At 40.4% G+C, this 25,973-nt stretch overlaps 1 protein-coding gene across 2 annotated transcripts; it reads left to right on the forward strand.

The window, feature by feature from the left end:
• The first annotated feature begins 558 nt into the window (after positions 1-558).
• Positions 559-22,911, forward strand: sh3glb2b (SH3-domain GRB2-like endophilin B2b). Of its 2 annotated transcripts, XM_084054760.1 has the most exons (12): positions 559-687; positions 2,245-2,386; positions 6,455-6,583; positions 9,394-9,527; positions 10,380-10,472; positions 15,039-15,101; positions 16,634-16,657; positions 17,097-17,186; positions 18,579-18,679; positions 19,183-19,197; positions 19,325-19,535; positions 20,968-22,911. In XM_084054760.1, exons 1-12 carry the CDS (start codon positions 586-588, stop codon positions 21,073-21,075), a joined length of 1,212 nt encoding a protein of 403 aa, XP_083910886.1. In that variant the 5' UTR covers positions 559-585; the 3' UTR covers positions 21,076-22,911. The 2 variants fall into 2 exon arrangements, with proteins under 2 accessions (XP_083910886.1, XP_083910887.1); XM_084054761.1 differs by lacking the exon at positions 19,183-19,197.
• Positions 22,912-25,973: the final 3,062 nt, after the last annotated feature.

Consider the following 25,973-nt stretch of genomic DNA (forward strand, 5'->3'; position numbering starts at 1 on the left):
TATTGTACATTCATTTGCAAGTGCACATGAACATACAGTACAAGTACTGTATACATGAAACTGACACAAACCACCGTCACTGGCACTGACTCAATATAATAAAAATGAAAGAATACTGACTGACAATAAAAGTTTGGCAGCAGATGAAGTAGGCTACAGCAGTGGTTCTCAACCTTTTCAGGCTGCAAAAAGTCCTTAAATTGTCACTGCAATGTCATCTGGGGACCCCCCTCAAAATCATGTGTGGGGGTCCCGACCCACAGGTTGAGAACTACTGGGCTACTACAGCGTCGTCGCAGTCATGGGGAAGGAGCATATTCCTCTTCACTCGACAGTAGAACAGTAGCGCACTAGCGCAACAGCTGGGCGACTATATATACCAAATAAATATGAAGTTTGAGTAAATACAAATGTCCATCTGAAAATCAAAATATCATATCCTCGCTTCTTTCATGTGCGTTTTACTTATGTATTTATTATTACTTATAATGAACCTAGAGAGCCACATGAATAAGTTATACAAATTAGCAACCACAGCGACATCTAGGGGTCATATATATTCTACAGTGGCTTGGGTCGTGACAGATGCGGCTACAGACCCAACATTTAGCACACAGTTCAATCATGGATTTCAACGTAAAGAAACTAGCTTGCGATGCCGGGGTGTTTTTCACACGGGCAGTTCAGGTAATTATGTAAACTGGTAATAATTCCTAAACGTGTCGCTTTCATTCTGACGGCCAGTTGAATCGGTAACGTTAGAGCTAATACTGCCCACCAACAATCGTAACGTTAGCATTAGGCTAAGCTAGCTAGCACTTCGGCCAGCTCGAGCGGTACTTAGTACCGCTCGAGCTGGCCGAAGTACTAGCTAGCTAGTACCGTAGGTAGCAGATTAAATTGTCGTGTGTGTCATACGTCACTTTGAGATTAGTGTCATTATTCTGCATCTTTAGATTGAGATACATTTTAAAAAAGGCTCCAGAATGATCGTGTTTACTATAATAATACAGTGGGCTCTATTACGAACCGAGCATCATTCAACAGGGTTAGGTTATGTACGTGCGACTTGCTAGTTGCGTGCTAGCAGCACTACATCAGTTACAGTTGCATAAACGTCCCGTGGTTTCAGTTGAATTTCCTTAATGAATTGGCCAGAGAGAAGTTGACACTAGTGAAAGTGAAGTGCATTTACAATAACGACTGAATGACAAGCGAGAGGTTATAGTGACACAAACTCCTCGGACTCGAACTTTGCGATGTCACGATTACAACAGGTTTTGGGGTTTATCCCGCTGCGTCACGAACCCGTGCTTAGTTCTATAGGGCTGTCACGATTACACATTTATTTAAGTTGACAATGAATTGTCACTCAAATAATTGCGATAAACGATTTAATTGTGTGTTTGACATTGGAACTTATGAATACAAAATTAATTTCTGTTTGCCTTTTAGGCTTCGCAGTAAAATAATTGCACAGGCCACATATGACAAATAACTTAAATTGCAAAATGTAATAATTGTATACATTTGAAAAAAGCAGTAATAGCAGATCTATAAGTTTACAACTCGTCACAAGCTTGTAGATCAGATATTTCAGCTTTTTAAATATTTTTAACATGGTATCGATTATGACGATTATGCAAAAATAATTGCGGTTAACTTGAATAATTGCGATTAGACTATTATATAATACTTGTGACAGGCCTACTCAGTTCCTTAGGCTTGTTGTTGCATAGCTGGCCGGGTAAATACCATAATAACAGGTGTACTCTGGATATAATGCCAATATATTATAACATGCCATTGTAACAGGTTTTGGGAGATGAGGGAGCATCTGTTTCTATGATGCTACTCCTGCTTTAGCCCATTTAGACCTGAGGACCCGATTCTATTAAATGTCTCCTAAGTCCTAACAGTTTTCTGAAAAAACTATGTTTCTATGTCATTGGTTCTCAAACCTTTTCATGTCAAGGACCCCCAAATTGATATTTTATTTGTGCCAGGGGCCCCCAGAAGCAAAGATTTTAGTTAAAATGTTCGCTTTAAAAAGTATTCAAAGATTTCAAGATTTGAAAATATCCAAAGTATAACATAGGGATTAAGTGGTCAAATGATTGTGACGCTATATTAACTCATTTTGCTGGGGACCCCCTGGTACCCCCGCAAGCAAAGACCCCTGGGTCTACAGAACCAATGATCTGTAGAGTTTCTATGATGGCACTGTCTTGACTCCTTCTTTAGTTTACAGAGGAGAAGTTGGGACATTCCGAGAAGACGGAGCTGGATGCACACTTTGAGAACCTGCTGAGCCGTGCAGACTGCACCAAAAACTGGACAGAGAAAATCTTCAGGCAGACAGAGATCCTGTTGCAGCCGAACCCAAGTAAGACTAGGACAATGACACGGTCATTAAATGACCAACAGTCAGCTGACAGTTGACAGACAGATCATCCATTCTTTGCATTAGTGCACATACCCTTGGGAATTTGTACGTTCAGTTTGGAAACAAAACTTAACCCTCTATGCATTTCACACAATTCGTTGGGGGAGATGGGTGGTCCCTGTTATATATATCAATAATAATTTAATATAATATAAAAATATAACATAATATTCTATATAATATTCCATTCCTCAAGACAATAATTACCCCCCCCCCCCCCCCCACACACACACACACACACTTTTAATATATAAATAAAAGCAAAACAAGTTTTTATATGCATGTTGTGCGTAAACATGTTAAAAAAGTGATATTTATCTTGTCAATTGGTGGCACTGTGTCCCATATGGCTTTACTTCGAGAAAGTTTCATGTGACATTCGTTGAAGCATGAGCTTAAGTGTAATAAACCATACCTCACCCTAGACTACTGTGCTCATACTTGGTATCTGGCACTGGAGATGGTTGGAAAAGGACACAAGTTATTAATTTTCCAGCTAAAATAATGACGTATAAGTATCGCAAAGTATTCAAAACATAGTAATAAATTGTGCTGTGTCAGCAAGTTGTTCTTTTAGGAAATCAGGAACTATTCAAGGATTTGAGTGAAGGAAAGCCGCAAATCAACAAACGTACATGAGCGTGACAGCGTGTGATGTTCCTCAATTTGTACAATAACATTAGATGGGCATCCTGCCACAAATTGCTAACCACACAAAATCTAGGACATTATTTCATAATATTGGATTGGTTACTGGGTAGGAGTGCATCACTCTTTAGTTAACCTCGCGTCACCAGTCTTTCCACCTCGGAGGAAAGCCTGGTATACGTTATTAAAGACCCATATGATCCGGTCTAGGCCACACCTACTGAAAAAAAAGAAAAGAAAAGAATCCTCTTTCCGGATTCTGCCCATCCGGTTTTGCGGTGCCGCTTTGTTTTGGTTCCCCAATCCCTATTTAAATGGAATAGAATTTCCCCGTGGGATAATACAGACGCTAAATAGTCTCCGGATAGTGCACGCACATTTATATTTAAAAAATAAGCGAAACTATGCCGCATCAAGGATTTTATTAGGACGGACCTATTTTGGGGTGACGTCTTTCCGGATCTGCCCATCCAGCCACCTGATGACACGGAGGACGCGCCTGGTGACGTAGAGTTACTTCCGCTCCCGACCGGATCATAGACACAAAAGATATGCTGCCCAGGCTACTCTTTAGTCACTAAAGAGACGAGAAGTCATAGCTAGTAAATTTGTGAGAAACAAATTGGAAAGAGAAACTGCACAGAAACTGCACAAATAGTACTTATCTATTATCCTCCCCCCCTAGACAAAAGGCCAAACTTACTTCAGCCCCTAATTTTATTCCACGCAGACATGTATGGCGTTATTATTATTATTAATTTATTTTAAATTGAAAGGGTGGTGTAAGGTAAAAAGTTGTTGTGTTGCTTGGGCCCAACACCATGCAATAGAGGGTTAATAATAGATGCCAAACCACATTTTATTTTATTTCTTTTACATTTTCTACAACCACTGATATGCAACGAGATCAAATTACACTGTAATGAATACAGCTTGATAACGAGCAGCAGCAGTTTTACAATGATATGCAGTACCATGTTGGAGAGCAGGGAACTCTAACTTGTGACTTTTTGATTCTCCATGCTACAGTTGATCATACTGGTGAGTATTATGCCTCCTCCTCTAGTGTAGTGGTTCTCAATCTGTGGGTCGGGATCCCCAAATGATTTTAGGGGGTCCCCAGATGATTAGTTTAATGTGCAACATTGTATTCTCACTCAACAGTAAACAAACCAAGATACAGTTTAAGTGTATACAGGGTATCTGCACTTACACATTGACAATTGAAGGACTTTTAAGACCTTTTGAACACTTCTGAAAATAATTTGTTATTGCGTCAAAAGTAATCAACAAACTATACTTTAAAACATCGTCAAACATTGGGCAAATTGTCAAATATTATTAAAATAGCTGATCTCTTGTGAGGCGTTGTGAGCATGTAGATCAGCTATTTTCACATTATTTATCTATGGAAATGAGTCAAACAAAATGTAATGCCTCAACTCCTTCAATTCCAAGTGCTTGTCAGGGTGGGGGGTCCCCAGTTCACAACTTCACATGATTATTTTAGGGGGTCGCGGCCTGAAAAGGTTGAGAACCAATCCTCTAGTGCCCTGCTATTGGAATCCTTTCATGCGTGTGGACTGCTAGTACAGATTTTTGGTCTATAGATGAACAGGGTGGGACATTAACACCAGCCACTGTTCAAATGCTCCTAAAATCCCTGTGGGCTCAGGGTAAGAGTATCTACTGTTAACACTGCTTTGATTAAACTGATTTATCGATTACTGTCAATTCAAAAAATTGTATTTGGCCAGCGAAATAGTGAAATTGTTTTGTTGAGTTTGGAACCCGCCGGCTGCCTAGAGTGGTCATAAACAGTTGGTTTCCTACCCTGGACATGAACTCGACCAAATCAACTCTACCATTTGGTATAAAAATCAAATACGACCATGACAGACACTTTTATTTATCCAAAGAGACTCACAATTCATAAGGTGCTTGAATAATTACAGTGGGTAATATCTACCAATCCAGCACCACCAGTGAAGGCTTCAATCAACAATGTTGTGCCTTCTCTGGGCACACCTGGGCCAGCAGGTGCTGTGGGTGGATAAATAACCAGCATGGGACATTTGAAAAGCTCAGTGTTTGTGATTTAACTTGTGTCTCTATACACCTTAATTGCCTATGAGGGGCTCTTTGGTTTCCCCCTCTCACTTTATGTGCAATTCCCACTCATTGTGTTTGTGTGTGACTGGTTCATAGACATTCCTCAGTATTTTAGCATCATCCATATCTCTGACCAGATGAATTGTTGCGCTAATCAGCGTAGCTGCATCTACGGCCGTTGTATGGTGTGTAGTGGTGTGTGTCTTTGTAGTGTGTAAGTTATAATTATAGTCTGATGGGTCATAATGTTTAGAGAGTTTTCCCATACCTTTGGAAAAATAGTTGACCTTTATCTCTATACCATTTAGAATCTGATTTTTGTTGCTTATACTGATTCCTCAGATGCCGTTTAATTGATGTTTTACATCATAAACGGACATAGGCCTTGAATGGCAGATATTCCATTCTATTCACAGCAGATCAAACATGTGAAAACTTACTTCAATGGTTTAAAACTCCCCCAAAAATATTTTCTTTAATGGCGCAACGTTTCGACCTTATAGGTCTTCATCTTGCAAATGATTTGCCCGATGAAGACCTATAAGGTCGAAACGTTGCGCTATTAAAGAATGAAAGAATAAAATGTTGGGAGCTTTAAACCAGTGTACAGATGTTTCACCTTCTTCTCCTTGATTCTTGCCTTGATGTCCAGATGTCCTAAATACAGGTACAAGACACAATCTCCTCTGTGAACTTACTTCAATGAACACATACGTATGAGCTTATGAAGGACGTTTTCAGATGTTTTAATGCTGCTATGAATGCCATTCTGTCATGCACAGAGAATGTGGTCTGCGGAAATGTGGTATTTTAGAGATATCTTACTACGTTTAAGTTTTTTGACAGAACTTTCAACAGGATTTGATACTATATGACGAGAGCTGACCGCCAGTAGCAGCATTTAATTATTTGGTGAATACATAGAGAGCTCTACAAATTAGAATGGTAAATCCATCCAAGAAATAGCATTTAGTGTTTTATGACTGTTGGTGGAATACATGAAATGTATGGAATATCAGCCAATCTAGGGCTATAATAGACAGGGCACAGCGATCATGTAAATCCATGTGTTTTCTCCACCAAATTTGCTGCCATTGTCACATTTACAGATTCTGCTACCTGGCTAATGCGACTTCTGGTGAATTCATTATCTGCATGAATGGGGGTAGAGGTTAGCCAAAGGACTCGAGCGCTGTTCCATTTGCCTGCCCCTGCCATAAATCAGGGTCTCTGTCTCTTTCTCCACAGGCGCGAGGATTGAGGAGTTCCTCTATGAGAAGCTTGATAGAAAGGCACCGAACAGAATCACCAATGGGGAACTGTTGGGGCAGTACATGCAGGATGCAGCCAAGGATTTTGGTGCTGGAGCTCCTTATGGTTAGTGTGTGGATGCTGATAAGCTTAGATTTCACTTAAATTTAGGCATTTTGTAAATTAGAAACCTTTGTTTTTCTTTGGCGGTTCCCCTCTATGCAGTATGTTACTCAATGGGTTCAGGATGGCATTAACACTGGTTAAGAGAGTAACATTCTGTGTGTAGCGCAGAATTTCCCACTGGCACTAGTGTGCAGCATCCACCAAATGCCATGTTATGTTTATCTTAATCGTATTTCTATCAGCGTTTCACTCTTTTACTTTCTTCTGCTGTTTTTCCTCACAGGGTGAGAGTAAAGTCTTAATAGATAATGAAAGCCATTGAGCTTTATTGGATTTCTTCCCCTCGTTCCCCATCATTCTGCTCACTGCCCCAAAGGCTGGCGTCCTTTCGTCAGCCCAATAGAAATGAATCATGGTCTCTCCCTCTCTGGTGAACATGAGGATCAATATTGCTCTTCTTTAACAGCATTCAGTTGCAGCCTAGTCTCTGCAGCCTGCAGCAGTACGTATTTAGGATATCTATTACGGGTTTCTGATTAGGAATTTTGGGGCCGATACAGATCACGTCTTAAAAAAGAAGAAATGTTTACTCTTTGCTACTACAGTATCTGTACGACGCATTTTGGTAAGCTCTCTTTTAATAAAAACAAGAAATCATTAGGATTTTGCAATTGGGTAATTTGGCAAGATCCCCGATAGTCATTTAGAAGGAAAATTGTGGCCTATCAATAAGAGCATGCCTTGTGCCTGTGTTGAATGTCAATTGAAGAATCAAAAGTGAACCAGTGGCAATATCATGTGCTGTCGATGCAGCTTCAATAAAAAAAACAATCGCTCTATTGAGTGATTGTTTTTTTATTAACCAATTTATTAATCCATTCATTCATTAGTACTATTTGTGCAGTTTCTCTTTCCAATTTGTTTCTCACAAATTTACTAGCTATGAGTGCTCGTCTCCTTAGTGACTAAAGAGTGATGAACCAGTAATGTAACCGATATTATGAAATTATGTCCTAGATTTTGTGTGGTTAGCAATTTGTGGCAGGATGCCCATCTAATGTTGTTCTTCTACAAATTGAGGAACAGCCCATGCACGTTTGTTGATTTGCGTCCTTTCCTTCGCTCACATCCTTGAATAGTTCCTGATTTCCTAAAAGAACAACTTGCAGACGCAGCACAATTTATTACTATGTTTTGAAAACTTTGCGATACTTATAAGTTAATATTTTTGCTGAACAATAACTTGTGGTGTCCTTTTCCAACCATCTCCAGTGCCAGATACCAAGTATGAGCACAGTAGTCTAGGGTGAGGTATGGTTTATTATGTCTTACACTTAAGCCCATGCTTCACCGAATGTCACATGAAACCTTTCATGTGAGGTGTTATGTAATAATAGATTAACATTTGTTCAGTATCAGCCGATAGCACTAGCAAGTGCTCGTTTCTTGGCACAAGTCTTTCACTGATACTATGTCAGATCACATGAATAATGTGCGGCTGTGTAGACATGGCAAGTTTAAGTCTGCCGTGTTCTAAATCTGTTTAATGGGCGAGGAAACCCACTCCGTTCACACCTCTGTTGTATCTACATCAACCTACCAGCCGCTTTTATAATTTTTTAGCAATGAAGAGTAAAAAATGCTGCAAGTCTCTATGTAGGTGTATTGTGTCTTGTAGTGGTTGTAGTTTGGTATCTCAGTTGCGGTCTATCCATTATTCATGTATGTGGGTTCACTGGGTTACTATCTGTTGGAGCTGCAAGTGTCCTCATATCAGCAGCATGCATTGCGTTGGTAACAGACTTAGCAACAGTTGTGCCCTAGTAAAATGACATTTTCCGCTTGTCTCATACAGCATAACAACAAATCAAAGGCTGCTATAAATTACGAAATTTATGATGTAAGAAAAGATGTGAAAAGTAATTTTATGTTGTTTTTTGCTACAGGTAAATGTGGTCCTTGATATATCGTACACAGTACTTAAGCATATTTAACCACATGAACCCTACCGTCCCTATTCAGACATTTGGCAAAAATAGCAGATCTACAAGCTCACAGCGCGGTGAAGAGATTTGGTGTAGGGGAAGAAAAGAAGCAGACCAAGTAGGACTAAGTTCAACAAAGTACTGTATATAGGGTATAAGTTAAGTTAATCAAAACCTCAGGGTCCACTGCGTCCATTCATGCACAAAAAGTAGTTTTCTTTAATGTATGATATATGAATCGATTCAAAATCAACTAAATCAATTAACTACTTGAAAATAGCCGATCTACAAGCTCATAACGCTTTGCATTTCGACTCATTGTATTGTATAGCTTTAAAGCTTTAAAAGTAATAATATTTTCCCCTCCAAATGTGATTACTTAATCAAAATCGAAAAATCTGTTAACCCCACTAGCCTGGCTCCACCCCCTGAATCGTTAGCCTCGCATTCAGGGTCTGGTGACGCTGTCGAAGGCGGGTGTTTCTCGGTTGAAAATCTGTACGACGAATCGGGATCGGGATAATCCAGAATGAACCAATGGCCAAAGAGTCCAATTTTGGCCATGCCCCCATCTCAGAGAACGGCACTGCACTGAGAGGGCTTTCAGACTGAATAATGGAGTGAAACGAAATGAAAATTCAGGCTGAGTGTCAGGCTATAACCCCACTGGAAGAGGCGGGAAATTCATTTGATAATTTCCAGATCTTTAACAAAAAATAGATATGTATAATTTTCTGATTTCCACTCTCTGGATATTTGATTAATAATCTGGTTATTTTGGAAATGAATGTGTGCGTGTTTGTGCATATAATTTTTTTCCAATAGGAACGACTTTGATCAAGGTGGGAGAGTGTGAGAGGAGACTTGGAGGTGCTGAGAGGGAGTTCCTCCAGGCTTCAGCCATCGGCTTCCTCAACCCACTCCGTAACTTTCTGGAAGGAGACTGGAGGACCATCTCAGTGAGTTTGAACTCTACCTACTACGACTTAGGTCATTGTTTTCCTACGTTTTTTAAATGTTTTTATTCTGGTTCTTATTATAAATATAATATAAATTATATTTAATTTATTATATTATCTTAATAAATTAATATAAAAACTTGATTTGTGTTTAGAAATGTTTAGAAGTTTGAGGAACTAAGTGTTATCATGTGAAATCAGTTTTCATTTGAGACGTTCAGCTTTTCTACTCCTACCCAGTAATGTAACCAAATAAACCAATATTATGAAATAATGTCATCGAATTTGTGGCAGGATGCCCATCTAATGCTATTCTACAAATTGAGGAACATCATACGCTCATGTACGTTTGTTGATTTGCGTCTTTCCTTGAATGGTTCCTGATTTCCTAAAAGAACAACTTGCTGACGCGGCACAATTTATTACTACAGTATGTTTTGAATACTTTGCGATACGTCAATATTTTTGCTGGACAATTAATAACTTTTTCAACCAGTGCCAGGTACCAAGTTTGAGCACATTGCTCATACTTTTTTATTCTGGTTCTTATTATATATAATATAAATTATATCTAATTTATTATATTATCTTAATAAATTAATACAAAAACTAGATTTGTGTTTAGAAATGTTTAGAAGTTTGAGGAAGTGTTATGATGTGAAATCTGTTTTAATTTTCCAATCAAAGCACTCTGAATGCAGCCACCAGAGGGTAGCAGTGTAGATTTCCCCTCCCAGTCACAGGATCAAGAGTGAACTTTATAACCTACTATATATACGATTTTGTTGCACCATGTGAGTAGGCAGAGTAGCTGCTTGACAAGTCTCTTTCTCCTGTCGATGTGGGCTTCAGAAAGAGAGGCGTCTCTTGGAGAACCGTCGTCTGGATCTGGACGCCTGTAAGGCCCGCCTGAAGAAAGCCAAGTTGGCAGAAGCTAAGGCTGCGGTGAGTCCCCCCATGCAGCCCCTTTCCTTCCACGTCCTTACACTTCCACCCGATAGCCTTCTCTGCCTCCCCAGACACCCAACTGAACTCACCCATCATTCGTCTAATCGTTTACTGGCTGGCATTGGGGTGTTTTTCCCCTGACTAACATGTGTTTTTATTCTAATGTTCACAGTGCGAGGGAGATGTGAGTATTTTTGAAATATTGTGTTATCCCCCTCTTGCCTGGTTTTTTCCCCCTTTCTCACATGCTTTGGCAATTTCACCATTGGCACTGTGGAATCTGATTATTCTCACAGCTAAGTGGAAAGGCAATGAGTGGGAAGGGAAAAAACAGTCTTTAACTATTGTAGAATTTGTAAAGTGAACATATTGAACTTCCAGCAAAGTAGGAATGTAACACCAGCCAAAAAGCCACTTTTGCATAAATGTTGTTGCTCCTTAAAAATCGAATGAATTGGTCAATGGTAAAAGTGGTTGGCTACGTTTAAAATGCTGATGCCCAAAAATAATTGAATCCCTATCCTTATAACTATAAACTAACTCAACTATGACCTTTGAATCCAGGCAGCAGAGCATCTGATCGAAATAGAAAGATTTGGGTAAATTCTTTGTTGGTTCCAGAGGATTGGAAATTGAGACCCACACACTGCTTCCTATGCCAAATTCCTACAATAATTTCAATACAAATAAATTATTGTAGGAATTTGGTATAGGAAGCAGCAATTTTACACTGGCACTGGGTGAAAAAATAGGTTACAAAATCGTAGGATAAAAATAGGAAAAAGTTAACCATTTTAACATTGCAGTCAATGCATATTGTACAACCCATTGACATATTTTTTAACGTTTTAGATGCAGGAGAATTTAAGAGAATGTAATTCCAGGTCAACTGGATGCACAAGGTTCCACTGAGTCTTTAAGCACTACATTGTCTCTAAGTAAGCACCATCTTGGCAAATTGTAAACATAGACAAATGTTGGGCTCCAGAGCTTAATTTCTGTAATCGTAGAGCTATTTTTGTATTTATTTGCACATATCGTCACAGTCGGGCAGAAACCTCCTATATCTATTCTAACTTTTTGTGTTTTCTTTTTGTAAATGAATGCCCTACTTCATATCAGATCATACTAGCAGATCTACAGGCTCATAGCGCGGCACATGAGCTTGTAGATCACACAAAAAGTTGCAGCTCCACAAGCTCGAAACGCTGCGCGAATTCTGAATTCCCATAGACGTGTTTAATATCGCGTCAAATAAGAACTGTGTTCCAAAAATAAACATCCTGGCGGTTTGACTCATATGGATATGAAGCATCAACTGACTTTGAGAAAGCGCTAATGCTACTTCCGCCCAATTAGTACAAATCTCGCTATAAACAGGCTGTATCAAATATGAGTGACTATCATAAACGATACAGAGCCACCTCCCTGACAGTGCCGCCGAGCCAGTTTGTTTATTTTTGGATCACAATTCTTATATAAAACGATTCTAAGATGACCCAATGTTATTCTCCATAGAGAAATTACTTCCGCGATCCAGGGGATGAAGGAGTGACGTCAGGACTTCTGTACTCTATAGCACCAATTAAAAAATTGCTTTATTGCAGCTACGTGCTCCTATAGCACCAATTTAAAACTGCTTTATTGCAGCTACGTGCTCCTATAGCACCAATTTAAAAACTGCTTTATTGCAGCTACGTGCTCCTATAGCACCAATTTAAAAACAGCTTTATTGCAGCTACGTGCTCCTATAGCACCAATTTAAAAACTGCTTTATTGCAGCTACGTGCTCCTATAGCAGCACATAGGTGCAATAAAACAGTTTGGAGTCCTACAGTGCATGAGCGTTTATTTTCTTTCATTTTAATTTGTACCGGTCTTCGCTCAGCAGCACCTGGCTGCCCAACTTTCGTTTTTGGATGTGCATGTCCTTCCTGTCTTTCCCGTCTTACAGCGGTGTCACAGGTTGAAAATAGCTGATCTGCAGATATTATGGAAGTATAAATCAGGCTTTTTTTTCCGACTGAAAACGTCATGGTGCTTGCCTAGAAGCGCTTCTGAACGCTCGAGTTGAAAATATTTCAGCTCTCAGCTAGCAGATACGAACGGCACATGTGAACACACAAGCGCAAAATAAATGCTCGGCAACCTGTCACACTGCTGGGGCTCCCATAGTAAACAATTCAAAACAACATACTCTGCGCTCACTCCGCTCAGGAAAAAACTTCTTGGTGAACATGGCCCTTAAGATAAAGTAAATCAACATGTTGATAGAAGATACTTCTATCTGCTATTGCTAAAAAGTGTCATTAAATTATTTGTCAGCAAATTGTTCAGGATTATCATTTGACATAATTACGTCCCTAGTTGCATGTTAGTCTTATTTATTATTATTATATGGTATTATTATTATTATTATATATTATTATTATTATTTGAAAAAATCTCAATCTGTGTTACGGATAAAGACCTATGTTGTGTGAGTCCCATCCAGACAATCTCTGCCAACTGTTCCATCCATTTATGCACCACAAGTGCTGGAATGCCTGGTCTCAAAGGTCCTAAAGCCTAATTTATGCTTTGGTGAAAAGGTACCTTGCAACATATTGCTCATTTAATTTTATATGTAATATTTTGTCGAGCAACATCTCACGCAACACTTTTTCGCAGAAGAATAAATTATATTTAATTGTCATCATGCTTGCCCCATTACACAATGGCCAAGGAATGTTTATATACCTCCAAGATTCCATGCTAGTTTTCTTGACGTGATCTTTTTCTTCCTTTTGATGGGGTTTCAAAGGTCTGATTGATGACCGCACTGCCGCAAACGGAAGCCCCTTTGGCTGCTGGCAAATCACACTTTTGAAACCCACTGTATACGCATGTAAACAGCACGTGCTCTCTATATAGAAATATTGATTCATTGGCTGAGACAACCAGCAGCAGTCTCAGACACTTACGGGACTGTTCGTTATTTAGAATGAGGGGTGATTGGAGGATTTTATTCTGCTCTGAAATAAAAAGGCATGACCCTTCCTGGCAGAAATATGTTTTTTCTTGAATAATTGACCCTCGTCCCACCAAATTCCGTCCCATTGCTTCTATATTCCGGTTATAGCATCTTCATCACATAAGTAATGAAGGACACACGGGGTGTGATGACCTGCTTCTTTGAATGTGATGACTATGGGCAGGGTAATGTGCATTACTAGATGTGCTGTGGCTGGGCTCCTGGCTCCCACACACAAATACCTAAATCTGTGTAAATAGAAATATGAGGAAGAGATTAGCAGGAAATCCGGGAACCATTAAATTATTTGTGGCTGTTGTCATGAAGCAGCAGCGCCTCCCCCAACTCTCAGTTGATTCTTCTCAGTTTACCGTTGTTGTTGTTTTGAACAGACATATTTGTCCTTTAATTGTGCAACGCCATGTCTGTTGTTCAAGTTGGCGCAAAGATTGACTGATATAGGGCCATGCACAGGCCAAGCACAAAGATTGACTGATACAGCTTTTAGAGTTTGGCCAGGAGCAAGCACAATAGCAGTGGAGGAGAGTTTTTGATTAAATCTACAGTTGCTGAATTTCAAAAAGCTGTAAAATAAAAATAATAATTCATAAAATAATATATATATTTTTAATTTGATGGATTCAAATTTGTATGAACCTCCCTTGGACTAGAATAAAAAAACATAACCCTCCCCTGTTTTCCTCCAGTGTACCCATGTCATAAGTTTCAAATGGTCCCTAACAATTAGGTCTACACCTACAGTCAATGTCCGGTTTATTGTCTGGTATGCAGGTTGGTTTCGGTCACAGGTGAGGAACAATTGCTTGTGTGAATTGGAAAGGATGTTTATGCCTTACACGTGTATCCTGTGTGTACTTGGGTTGTTGCATCATCCGCCTACACAGCTGGCTTCTGTAAATACAAATGTGCGTAATTTGCCTAAGGGATAAACGTGATGATGAAACTTCAGTGGTAGACAGAGGTAGTCTAAGGCAGGTGGCGGTAGTGCAAACTGCAAACAGCATTGTAATCACGGAGTTACATTTATTGTCCATAATTAATAATTTATCAGATTGACAAGCATAGATTCTTATTTTTTATATCCTGTTAGAATGCCCACTGTTAAAGAAAATAGTCAAAATGTTTATACTGTAAGAAACACAGTGCAATGAAACAACTTATCAAACTGTTATCAAACTGTATTATATCAAACTTTGTCTATAATCATGATTACTGCATCCAGAACAAATTTACTTATTGTTTTAACCCTTAATTGTGCAGCACTACTGTAGAATATTTCAGCTCCCAGTACACATTCATGTTAGCAGGTGGACTCCATTTACAGTGATCAGTGTTAGTTTTTTGGTTAGCTTTTTTTTTTTTTTACTGTAGTTACAGCTAGCTGTGACGGTATATAAATTTGTGTTGTGTGTTGTGCTTGCCGTTTGTTTTATCCATAGTCATTGATTTTGTGCATGTTGTTTGCCTACCACTGGAAGCCATGATATGTATGCTGTAAACCCTTAAACCCTGTACTGTTTCCTCTGTAGACTGCACCTGATTTTCAGGAGCAGAGACCCCGGAACTATGTGCTCTCAGCCAGTGCTTCTGCGGTAAGTAGCTGATGCGCAGTACCATGTAACCCTCTTTAACATGCTCTCCTGCCTTTGAATAGAACACAGTACCATGTAACCCTCATTAACATGCTCTTCTGCTTTTGAATAGAAGACTGTCTCTCTCTAGTGCTGTCTTAACAGCGGTTCTGTTATTCATTAGCAGTGCAAACTTGATAAGTAGTGATCAGTATTTGGGGCAACCCTTGTCTGGTCATACGATGCACTTTTCATGAACAGTAATTCGCTTTCACTAATGTTTTGCGTTAGGGAGTGGTTTACTTTTATCAGTGCAGACCAGTGCAGGGTTGCATACCAGACGTGTCACAGTTGATATGGTGGTATGATGGTTATTTCCACACCTTGGTTAACAAGTTCTGAAGAAGAGCTTCATGCTTCATGCACACGTTTTGTGGATGCCGCAATAATGGTCACTTCAAGGGAGCTAACTGTGTTCCTTTGTTTTGCTTTTTAATCCTTGTTCAAACATTTTTGGTTCATCAGCACCTGCCTTCAAAGGGTTTGGGGATGTGTGCGACTGCGTTTGATCTAGCTTGAATGGGGATTATCAGAAGTTCACATCACATTTTGGCAAAGACACAATACTACACTTCACTTGTGTAGTATTGTGTCACTTGTCGTGAGAAAGAAATCACTTCACAGCATCTTTAATAACAGTTAGTGACTGAGCCTGTTGGTAATCTATTGCCTTCTCCTCCTTTTTGATTTCTTATGCACTTCCTCTTTGTGGTAAATGTTGTTGTTATAACATCTTTGAGGCGGGTTCCCAAATTCTTTCTCCCCCAAATAGCCGTAGCCTTTGGCTGTGCCCCCCCCACCCCTATTGTGAAATAGCTTGTGTTTGAAAGACATTGACACTTTAATGCATGGCTGCAACCATCAATTATTAGTGATTCTTCTATCAATTATGTTTTCGATTATTTGAATAATATATTTTTTTAATATATCAACGAATAGATTAACCACTTAAAGGCTATTTTATGTGTACATACTGTACACACACACACACACACACACACACACACACACACACACACACACACACACACACACACACACACACACACCCCTACGCTATGCCGATCCAACCAATATGTCTGACTTGTAGTGTCGGGGCTTTGTCAGAGTACCTGTCTGTCTGTGTCCCTTTAATGCCCATATGGAGATCGCTAATGTCATTGGTATATGCCCATTACCTGTATATTGGCATGCCCATATATGGGCCTATTGGTTGGATCGGCGGTTCTGGACAACTGGATATGCCTAATGCCTATATATGGGTTGACACCCTCGGCCGACCCCCATTTTGAGAACCTGAATCTTAGAGGGCATCCTAACCTATGATTACGGTTATTTTTGCTGCAACACTTTGGTAGCATAGTCAGTCGTACCAATAATCAGTGTAGGTAGGGAATGTTTCTCTTGGGTGTTTTTGCAATAATGTCTTTCCTGTGATGTCATCAGAACGTGTCTCTTTCCCCTTCTCTTCTCGCTGTGCTGCGGTTTCTCAGCTCTGGAGCGAGGAAGTGGACAAAGTGAGTAAGACGACATTATCCGGATGATCATGAGACTTGGGTTTCTCTCTATGACCTTTATAACAAAGTCATAACAGCACGTACCAAATACTATTACGTAAAGTAGGCTGCTGACTCTGATACATTTCACCACTGCTTATTTGTTTTGACTACCCAGATGTTTTTTTTGTTGTTTATTTTATGTACCGTTTCCTGTTTAGAATAGATAGACAATTCTTGGTAATTGAAATGGGATCCTTGACCAATGCTTTCTAGACATTCATGAATAAGGATTTATTTATAGTTGCTCGCCGGTGTCGCACGCCACAAATAGCCGATCTACTACCTGACACGTAGTGAGCTTGTAGATCGGCTATTATTGCGCGACACTGGTGCCCCCCAACCCAAGTACAAATCAGGCTTTAACGTCTGGCTAATGTTTTGTATCGTTGGGATTTAGGCAGAGCATGAGCTTCGTGTGGCCCAGACAGAGTTTGACAGACAGGCGGAGGTCACCAGGCTGCTACTGGAGGGCATCAGCAGTACACATGTAGGTCTCATCTTCACTACATTATCCTCATTCTGTCACTTCCAAGTAGTCGTGGTAGTTTGCCTAATTTAATTGCAATTGATGTAGGTTTGCTTAATTTAATTGCAATTGATGTAAAACATTTCTGGATTTGAAGTCGAGCTGAAATGAAAAATGTGTTTTCAAAGCGTTTGCCTCAGTTTCCTGATGTCATGTATTGTCATATTTAACAATGCTAAAGGTGGGAATGATGCAAGTTTGAAATGCGTGCCCCACCCGGTTATGCAATACCCGTTGTACCTGGATCCCTGGTGTCGTCATTAATTCTAATGTGCACGCTACCACTTACAGTATGTTGGTGCAGTGGCACAAACGTGACGCAAAGCTTGGGCAATTCGTGAAGCCGATGGGTTGGGTTGGCCAACCAGGGAAACTGATGCCTACCAACCTGAAAAGTGACCATTTACAGGCAGAATAATAATGTGATATGATCATCATTCGTTATCACAGGAATGCAGGGGTTAACAGAGGTGGACTGCTCTTCTTCTGCAGCCTGAAATCCTCATGTCCACTCGAAACATATCTTGGAATGTCAACTCGCTTGTTCTTTTTTTTAAACGGCCACTTAATTAAAGCACGTCACTGACGTGAGGTCACAGGGTCACGGTCCCTCACTTTATATACGGTAAATCAATGGTCGTTCTACCATCCAGAATATGTCATGAGCAATGTCATGATGCTGCCGGCACGGTGGTCACACTTGCTTTCCGCAAAGAGCAGTTATACATGCAGCCATGCCATGGTATGTTGTGTGTGTTTATGAGAGCGAGAAAAAAAGAATGTGTGTGTGTGTACCCTAGATAGATACACATTTATTTATTAATGTATTTTGCTCTCCACGTCAAGGGCATATTATTAGAGCATTGGTTCTCAAAGTGGTACGGGGACCCCCAGGGGTACTTGAGGCGGTTCCAGGGGGTCCCCAGCTAAATGATGGATAGGAACCAAATGGACCCTTATGGTTCTGTAACTCCATTTGGTCCATTTGGTTCCATTTGTACACTCTCAGAGTTAAATTAACATTGACTTTATAATATAAATTCGGGTCCCAGAGGTATAAATGCCATTAAATGGGGGTCCGTAGCCTAATGCATGTCAAACTGGGGGTCCTTGATGTTAAAATGGTTGAGAATCACTGCTAGAAAGCCGTAAAAATCTTCTCTTATGGGGGTCCCTGGCTTATTTTTTCAAATGGGGGTCCGTGGGGTAATAAGTGTCAATTTGGGGGTCCTTGACATGAAAAAGTTTGAGAACCACTGTAGTAGAGTGTGTAGAGTAGGTCAATGTTTGAAACTGGATATATGCATGGGACTCAGCTCTAAGAATGACTGCTGTTTTCCTGTTCCGGCAAAGGTGAACCACTTGCGCTGCCTCCATGAGTTTGTGGAGGCACAGGCTGCCTACTACAAGCAGTGTCATCTGCACATGCTGGACCTCCAGAAAGAGTTGGGAAGGTGAGGACCTTATGGCAGAGCACATTGCTGTTTTTTTCCCCCACATGTAATATCTAGAGAAGCGTTATTGACAGTCGCCTGTCTCGACTCACCAAGGCTTAGCTGTGATTTGGATGTCATTCATTTGAATTTGATGAGCATTGCAATCACAAAGACATAAATGCGTAGCCTTGATGTGTAAATGGTCAGTGCTGTCGGGTGGAAACCTTGTATGTCCAAAGCGTTACTTTTCAGGAAATGGGGAAAATAACCTGTGTTCCAATGGATCCAATGTAGTTATTTATAGTCACAATCTCTTGTTCATTCTTTTCATTGGTTAAATATTTATGACAAAAAACTGTTTTAGTTTTCTGCCTGACGGCAATATTTCACCAACCTGGACCGCTGGAACATCACAAATGTCTAGTTGCATTGTCAGATTCTGAACTGATTCTGTGAACCACAGTGTTACTCGAAAGAAACACATGACCCATTCATGTCATTCACTATCTTGCATGCATCAGTTCGAATGGAGATGTGTGAGTATGACTCAGAATACAAATTGTACAATCACATCTTTTTCCGGTTGTGTGTTCTGCTGACTACTAAATTTGTCTATAGCTTAGGGTGTGAGCCTTTTTCTTCCCTACTTCTGGTTTTTCCCAGGTTCCCCAATGCATTCACCACAAACGTTGGCCCGCCCATGTCTGCTGGTGCCGGCTCTTCCGTGCCGAGCACCACAACCAGCCCCACCATGGAGGGGGACACGCTGACGATTGAGGATGTGCAGGCACCAGCCACGGGCACCCGTAAGGCCAAGGTCTTGTATGACTATGATGCTGCTGACTCCAGTGAGCTCTCCCTTTTAGCTGATGAGGTGAGTGTACCAAAGCACACGATGCCCAAATGGGGACCATGTCTTTGAGCTTTTTGCTATAGTGTAAAGAAAGAAAAAAGTACAATTCATCCACCTACACAACACCATAATAAATGAAAGATAAAAATAGACTAGAAAAAGTGCTCCTCGGAGCACAAGTCTCCGCCAGCAGACTTGTGTTGTGTCCTATCCGTCTGTATAAGTGTCCTATCCGTCCTGTCTATGTAAGTGTCCTATCCGTCCTGTCTGTGTAAGTGTCCTATCTGTCCTGTCTGTGTAAGTGTCCTATCCAATTGTTACAGTATCCGCCATTTCTCAGCCATTTCGTGATTATTCCTGTCTTACCTCACTTAGAAAGAGGCTAAGACTTTTTCAAAGTGACAGATGTATTTATAGGCCGCTATACGTCACTAGCCAATCAGATCACACTATTTCACCGTATTGTCACGTGTCACGTGAGGCTTGACCAATGTTAGCTTGACATGTGGAAAGTGAAAACAATGTCTCCTGGCGGAGACAATAAATAAAAAGCGAAGAGAACATGGATGTGCTCGCTTCCCTGCAAGGCCACTGATAATAGAACATGTTGCATTGTTCTTCTATTTTTAACCTGCATCCATCAGCACATCATCATGTGATGATGTAGGGTTTGTCCCAGATAACCTTTTGTTACAGAAGAACAGTGCATTCTTTTGTAATTAAATTTCCTTCGCAAGGATAGGAATAGAAAAACTCTTGGCCTGAAGAGATCATATGATTATTTAAGGATGTAACATTTAGCCAGCTGTTGAGTGATCAGTGCTAGTCGACCATACATCTTTGTTGGCTAACCTAAATTTAGAAAGAAAGACATCCATAACTTGCTGTAGGAGACGATCACACCGAGACACGTCACTTGAAATATGTCGCCAGCAAAATAGTGTTGATTTTGACAGCTAATTTTGATTTAGTTTTTGTCATAGCCTTTTGAAATATCTTATATCTTAAGATATGTTATATCTTAATATATTTAAGTTATTTGTCATATCTGTCCTGTGCAAGTTGTGTTTACAAAGCCTACAAGGCAAACAGAATTATTTTTGTATTCATATGTTCCAATGTTTAAATTAGTGTTCCTCTCTTCCAAGCTACCGCTGCTTTTTGCTCGCTTCACTTCAATGAACTTGAAGCTGGGCTGAATGCGGAAACAATGTGCAACGTCTGACCAATCACAGTAGCCAAACTAGTTTGGGTGGTCACAACATCTCGGGAGGCACCGAACACCCGAAATCAGTTCTGCGACCGGCCACCCAAAGCTCTGAATTATGTCATATTGTAGTTTTGGGCCAGCTGAATACATTTCGGTGTAGTATGCATAGGGCATTGGGTGTGACAGCCCTACTAGACACCTAAAATAACATAGAATTGGTTCTCATTGTGTCTCATCCCACAGCTTATCACAGTATACACGGTGCCGGGCATGGACTGTGATTGGCTCATTGGAGAGAGAGGCAACCAGAAAGGAAAAGTGCCTGTCACGTATCTGGAGCTGCTTAGCTAAAGAGGACACACACACACACACACACACACACACACACACACACACACACACACACACACACACACACACACACACACACACACACACACACACACACACACACACACACACACACACACACATACGCATGCACATTCACACACATGGACACAGTAAAATGCACGCTATCTCACACACACACACACACACACACACACACACACACACACACACACACATGCGCGTCACAAACATGCATACAGGCACATAAACGGATACATGAACACAATGACGCAGACACATTGATACTAGCATAACTTTGAGGACACTGTTTACTGTTATCCTAAAGTTTATTTCCGCTTGTAAGCAAAAAGCGTCCTCACTAGTTGTGTTCTGGTAATAATATAGATCAGGAGGACTTCTGGGGACTCACAAGTATGCATTTGATATGGTATACATACACCCACTTGTTCCTTTCCAAATGCACTGGAAGATTAACAACAAGGACACTACACAGCAGTGTTTATGGAGGAATTGTTGCATTTACAACTTGAATAGGAATTGTGTAGGAATTAAGATCGGTAATATTGTGAATGAAGTGAATCACCCTGAAGAAGAAAAACATTCCTTTTTGTTGGTTCTGTTATTTTGATTTTGTTTTCCTAGTTGTGTATTTCTTTGTGTATCCAGTTGTTTCAGGGTGGCTTTGATCTAACAATGCTGGTTGAAGTTGAATCTTGTTGAGTCTTCATGAGTTGGCAGACACCCCACACACATATTTACTTGTTCTGCACCGTTCGGAACAATCCCTATCAAAGTTTCTATCTATGCCCTGGATCAGTGCTTCTCAACGTGGGGTCCAGGCACCCCCAGGAGTCCTTGAGGCGGTTTTTAAGTCAGAGAATGTGCAAATGGAACCAAATGGACCCCTATGGTTTTCATCTGTATACACTCTGACTAAAATGAACACTGCAGACTTTAAAGTGTAGATTGGGGTAATAATGATGCTGACAAATAGGGGTCCGTGGTCTAATGCATATCAAACTGGGGGTCCTCAACATTAAAGAAGGTTGAGAATCACTGCTCTAGATAGTACTGTATGTAAGTAAACCTTCTCCACTCACTACCACTTTGGCTCACCCCTATCCCATAGCATAGGATTATGGATATTTTCCTCTTGGTCATTACAAACAGTTCTGCAGCAAAAAAATATTGTAAGTTCAATAACTACTAACTGCCTTAACGTGAAGGGAAATAACACTGCTATGGTCATCTGCTATAATCCAGACGACATGCTGTCTGTGTTGCAAATGTCCACTCTCAACAACAGAAGACGTGTCTCCGAGCAAACACAATCCTGTACTACACAGTGTGGCATGCAAGACTGTAACTCATTACTATGATGTGAATATGCCTGTTTGTGTGTCATCTTAGTTTCTTTGATCCCCCTATGCAATTGATTATTATATTTTTTCCCCCTCTCTCCTTTGTATCTTAATGATTCTCTTTCCCATTGTCTATTAAGTCATTGAAGTGTCTTTTTGATTCTTAGTGCTGCATGTGCTACTTTTTAGTAGCTTGTCCGGGTTGTACCTACGTTTTATGTATATGATGTAACGAGTCTATTTCTCTCAGATCTTTAGTACCAAAGCATTTGCACACAGAGCTGTGTTGCCGTACATGCATGCACTCTGTCGAGGGTTTATCATCGCTACTGTGATTTTGTTTTCCTTCACCTTATCTTTTTTTTTGTTCATTTTTATTTTTGCTTTTTCAGTATATATTTATTGCCGGTCCCTAAGCCATGCTGAATGAATGAAATGTATGGAATTTAATTAAAAGTAACCTTTATTTGGATTCCATTCTCATGTATATGTTCTTTTTTTGAAAACCTAATACAGTTGCTACTGAGAGTATTTAACCACTTGAAGCCTAGTGTCCCTATTCTGCGGTGAAAATGGCTGATCCACAAGCTTGTAGATACTGTAGGCTATTTTTGGCAAAGACATTTGGTGTAGAGGAGGTGGCATAGAACCCTGGGGGAATCGGGTCAATTAAGTATATAGGCTTTAAGAAGTGGTTAGAGTTCCTATTACAAATATCTTGGATTAAAGTTCTCAGTTGCCACGACTGATTTCAGTCATTTGGATTCCATAGAAGCCAGCATGTCTTCTATGAAAGCATGTTGCACAGCGAAAATAGCCGATCTACAATATAGAATGCAATCGAAAATAGCCCATCTACAATCTCTCAATGCGTCGCAGGTTGTAGATAGGCTATCGTCTACAATCTCTCAATGGGTCTGTGACGCATTGAGAGATTGTAGATACTGTAGGCTATCACATTGATAGATTGTAGATAGGCTATCGCATTGATTGATGATCCATTACTTGGATTCCGGCATTAATTTAATCAGAATAGTTATATATTTCAAGTTCATTCTTAAAGGTCTACATTTCTAAAACAGAAAACAGCCCAATCCGTGTCGCCATCCCCAATCCCAGCGAAGCATTACGAGTTTGGGAAGGTGAGTTATTTCCATTTGAGTATCTCTTTTTTAATATCTCTTGTCAACCAGTAGGGGTCCTACAGGTTCCTGACCACTAGCCTGGTAAACCCTCCCTCCGGAAATCTCATTTCCATTTGATTTAATGGAAATGAGATTTCCGGAGGGAGGGTTTACCAGGCTACCTGACCACTGGATCTAAATGTCTTCAACAGGAGAGCAGGGAGACCACCTCCGACCTCTGCAGTTTCTACCACATTGGGGTCCGGGGACTCCCGGGGGTCCTTTGGGGGGTACCAGGGCGTCCCCAGCTAAATTATTTACTATATTAGCGGGGAGAAAAAAGATTTGGGGTCTTTTTCTGCCTTTAATGATAGGACAGTAGACTGACAGGAAATGGGGAGTGACACGCAGCAAAGGTCGTCGGTATAGGGATTTGAACCCGCGACACGCTGTTAGGCTGGCATTGCAGCCTAGGGTGCCTGGACCGCCACGCTGTGGCCCAAGCCTTAGTTCTGCTATTTTGGAAAAATCGTCAAAGTGTGTCCAAATCTTTGAATATATGTATATTTTTAGAGCTCAAATGTTTGCTTCCGGGGGTCACTGTCACAAAATGTGAGATGGGGGTCCACAGCCAAATATGTATCATTTTGGGGGTCCTTAACGTGAAAAAGTTTGAGAACCACTGTTCTACCATACAGATGGGGTCAAATGTTTTATGCACAAACGTTTTGCAGCTTGTTTTTGGTCCACCATTATCATACCATCTTTAGTTGCAAGCAATCATATTGGTAATCATACAGTCACACAAAAAAGGTTGATGCCCAGAAATGTCCCAAACATTATGAAATAATGAATATAATGGGAAGAACAAAGGCTACCAGTGAGTCTTAAGTTAAGGAATGACTGAGTAGGATGATTTTAGGATAAATATAAGGGGGGTGGGTCAATATGCCAGACACAAATTACTCAAGAGAATCCCAGAGGTAGACCTACAGTAGTTCAGTGCTTTGGGCTATACATAGAACTCAGCATTTCTTTCGTAACTTCTGTCACTGAGTGACAGAAGTTACATAGTTTATTCACAGAGGATAAGATAACTTTATTGTCTTGAATCACATGTCAAAATAAGAAGCGGAACAATCACACTGTATAAGACCCAGCCAAATATCAGACTGAACAGAACCATCGTCCGGGTTTTGCGGGAGGACGTCTTAGCCTCCCTGATGTCTCCTCTTGCAAGTGCCTCACGTGTCTATAAAAGAAAGTGAACAAACATGATCTAAACAGCCCACTACCTCCCACAGAGTTTTCTTTGTGATTTGGTTGGAAATTGCATCACAGCATTCTAACATACCCACCCACACTGAAACTCACAGCAAAAGCGTATTGGTTATGGCAGCAGTTCAGATAAGGTTCACGGTGAAAGCAGGCTGTCCTACTTACTTCATATGAGTACTTGAGTGCAATGGCACCACTCATGAGGCAGCAGAAAATGGTGACAAGCAGGGACTCCACATGGTAGTCCTTCGGAAGCAGGGTTCTCTGTTCTTCACCCCGACGAGGCTCATCCATGTACTGGAACACAAAATACATTGTGTTGCTTGCTACTACATACATTTTGAGTTTAAACATAATTCATGCAGTTTCATTAAATTCTTTATGGTCCCCTGAATGGCAACAATTTATTGATCACAAAGTAATTGCAAAAACTGTAGGTTTAACCTTTTCCTTTTTAGAGTGTGTGCAGGAAGGGTATTGTTTACAGGGCATCACAACAATGCCGGAAATGTAAAACAAAGGTGTGTTATGTCCATTCATTGACATTCTACGTGGCCTCTTTTGGAGCTCTCTCTCTCACTGTAGCTGTGTCCTAATTCAGGGTCTGCGTGACTGTGTCCTTCCTGAACACAGCTTGTGTTTCAGGTCTGCCACGCACCTGTCTGGATCACCCACACCTTTTATATTTGATCATCATTGGAGCGGTTTATAAACCCCCAAAAGCATTGCTACTTGGCCACTGATTTCTTTGTTCGGCTGGTGCTGCTTTTGTTGAAACTCTGTTATCTTGAACGCACCTTGATGGAGCTTTGTTTAGCTCATCCATTGTATTTGCTGACTAGTTGGTTGTTTATATTTACAAGTGCCGTTTTGAACTAGTCTTGGTAACAGGGGCTCTTTAGTTGTTTCATCTCTGTTATTTTTCTGTAAATGTCATTCAGTGTGTTTCAGCAGCGAAGGTTTTGGGTAAATGTTACTTCTTGTGTTCTCCTATACATTAAATAAACGCCATAACAGGTGGAAAGATCCTAGGATTTGCTGAAGATTAGTTTAGCATACTTTTCTGTTTGACAACTGGAGTCACTATTGGAATGTACCTGATGTGATAAATATAACCACCATTTGACATGCC

Source organism: Gymnoscopelus microlampas, assembly GCF_963454915.1.
Source record: "Gymnoscopelus microlampas genome assembly, chromosome: 4".
Taxonomy (NCBI): domain Eukaryota; kingdom Metazoa; phylum Chordata; class Actinopteri; order Myctophiformes; family Myctophidae; genus Gymnoscopelus; species Gymnoscopelus microlampas.

Excerpts from the sequence above, each read along its gene's own strand:
- sh3glb2b (XM_084054760.1), top strand. The coding sequence starts at position 586 with ATGCGGCTACAGACCCAACATTTAGCACACAGTTCAATCATGGATTTC. Across the intron at positions 2,387-6,454 it reads CCTGTTGCAGCCGAACCCAA|GCGCGAGGATTGAGGAGTTC; the intron begins GTAAGACTAGGA and ends CTTTCTCCACAG. Across the intron at positions 10,473-15,038 it reads TGGCAGAAGCTAAGGCTGCG|ACTGCACCTGATTTTCAGGA; the intron begins GTGAGTCCCCCC and ends TTTCCTCTGTAG.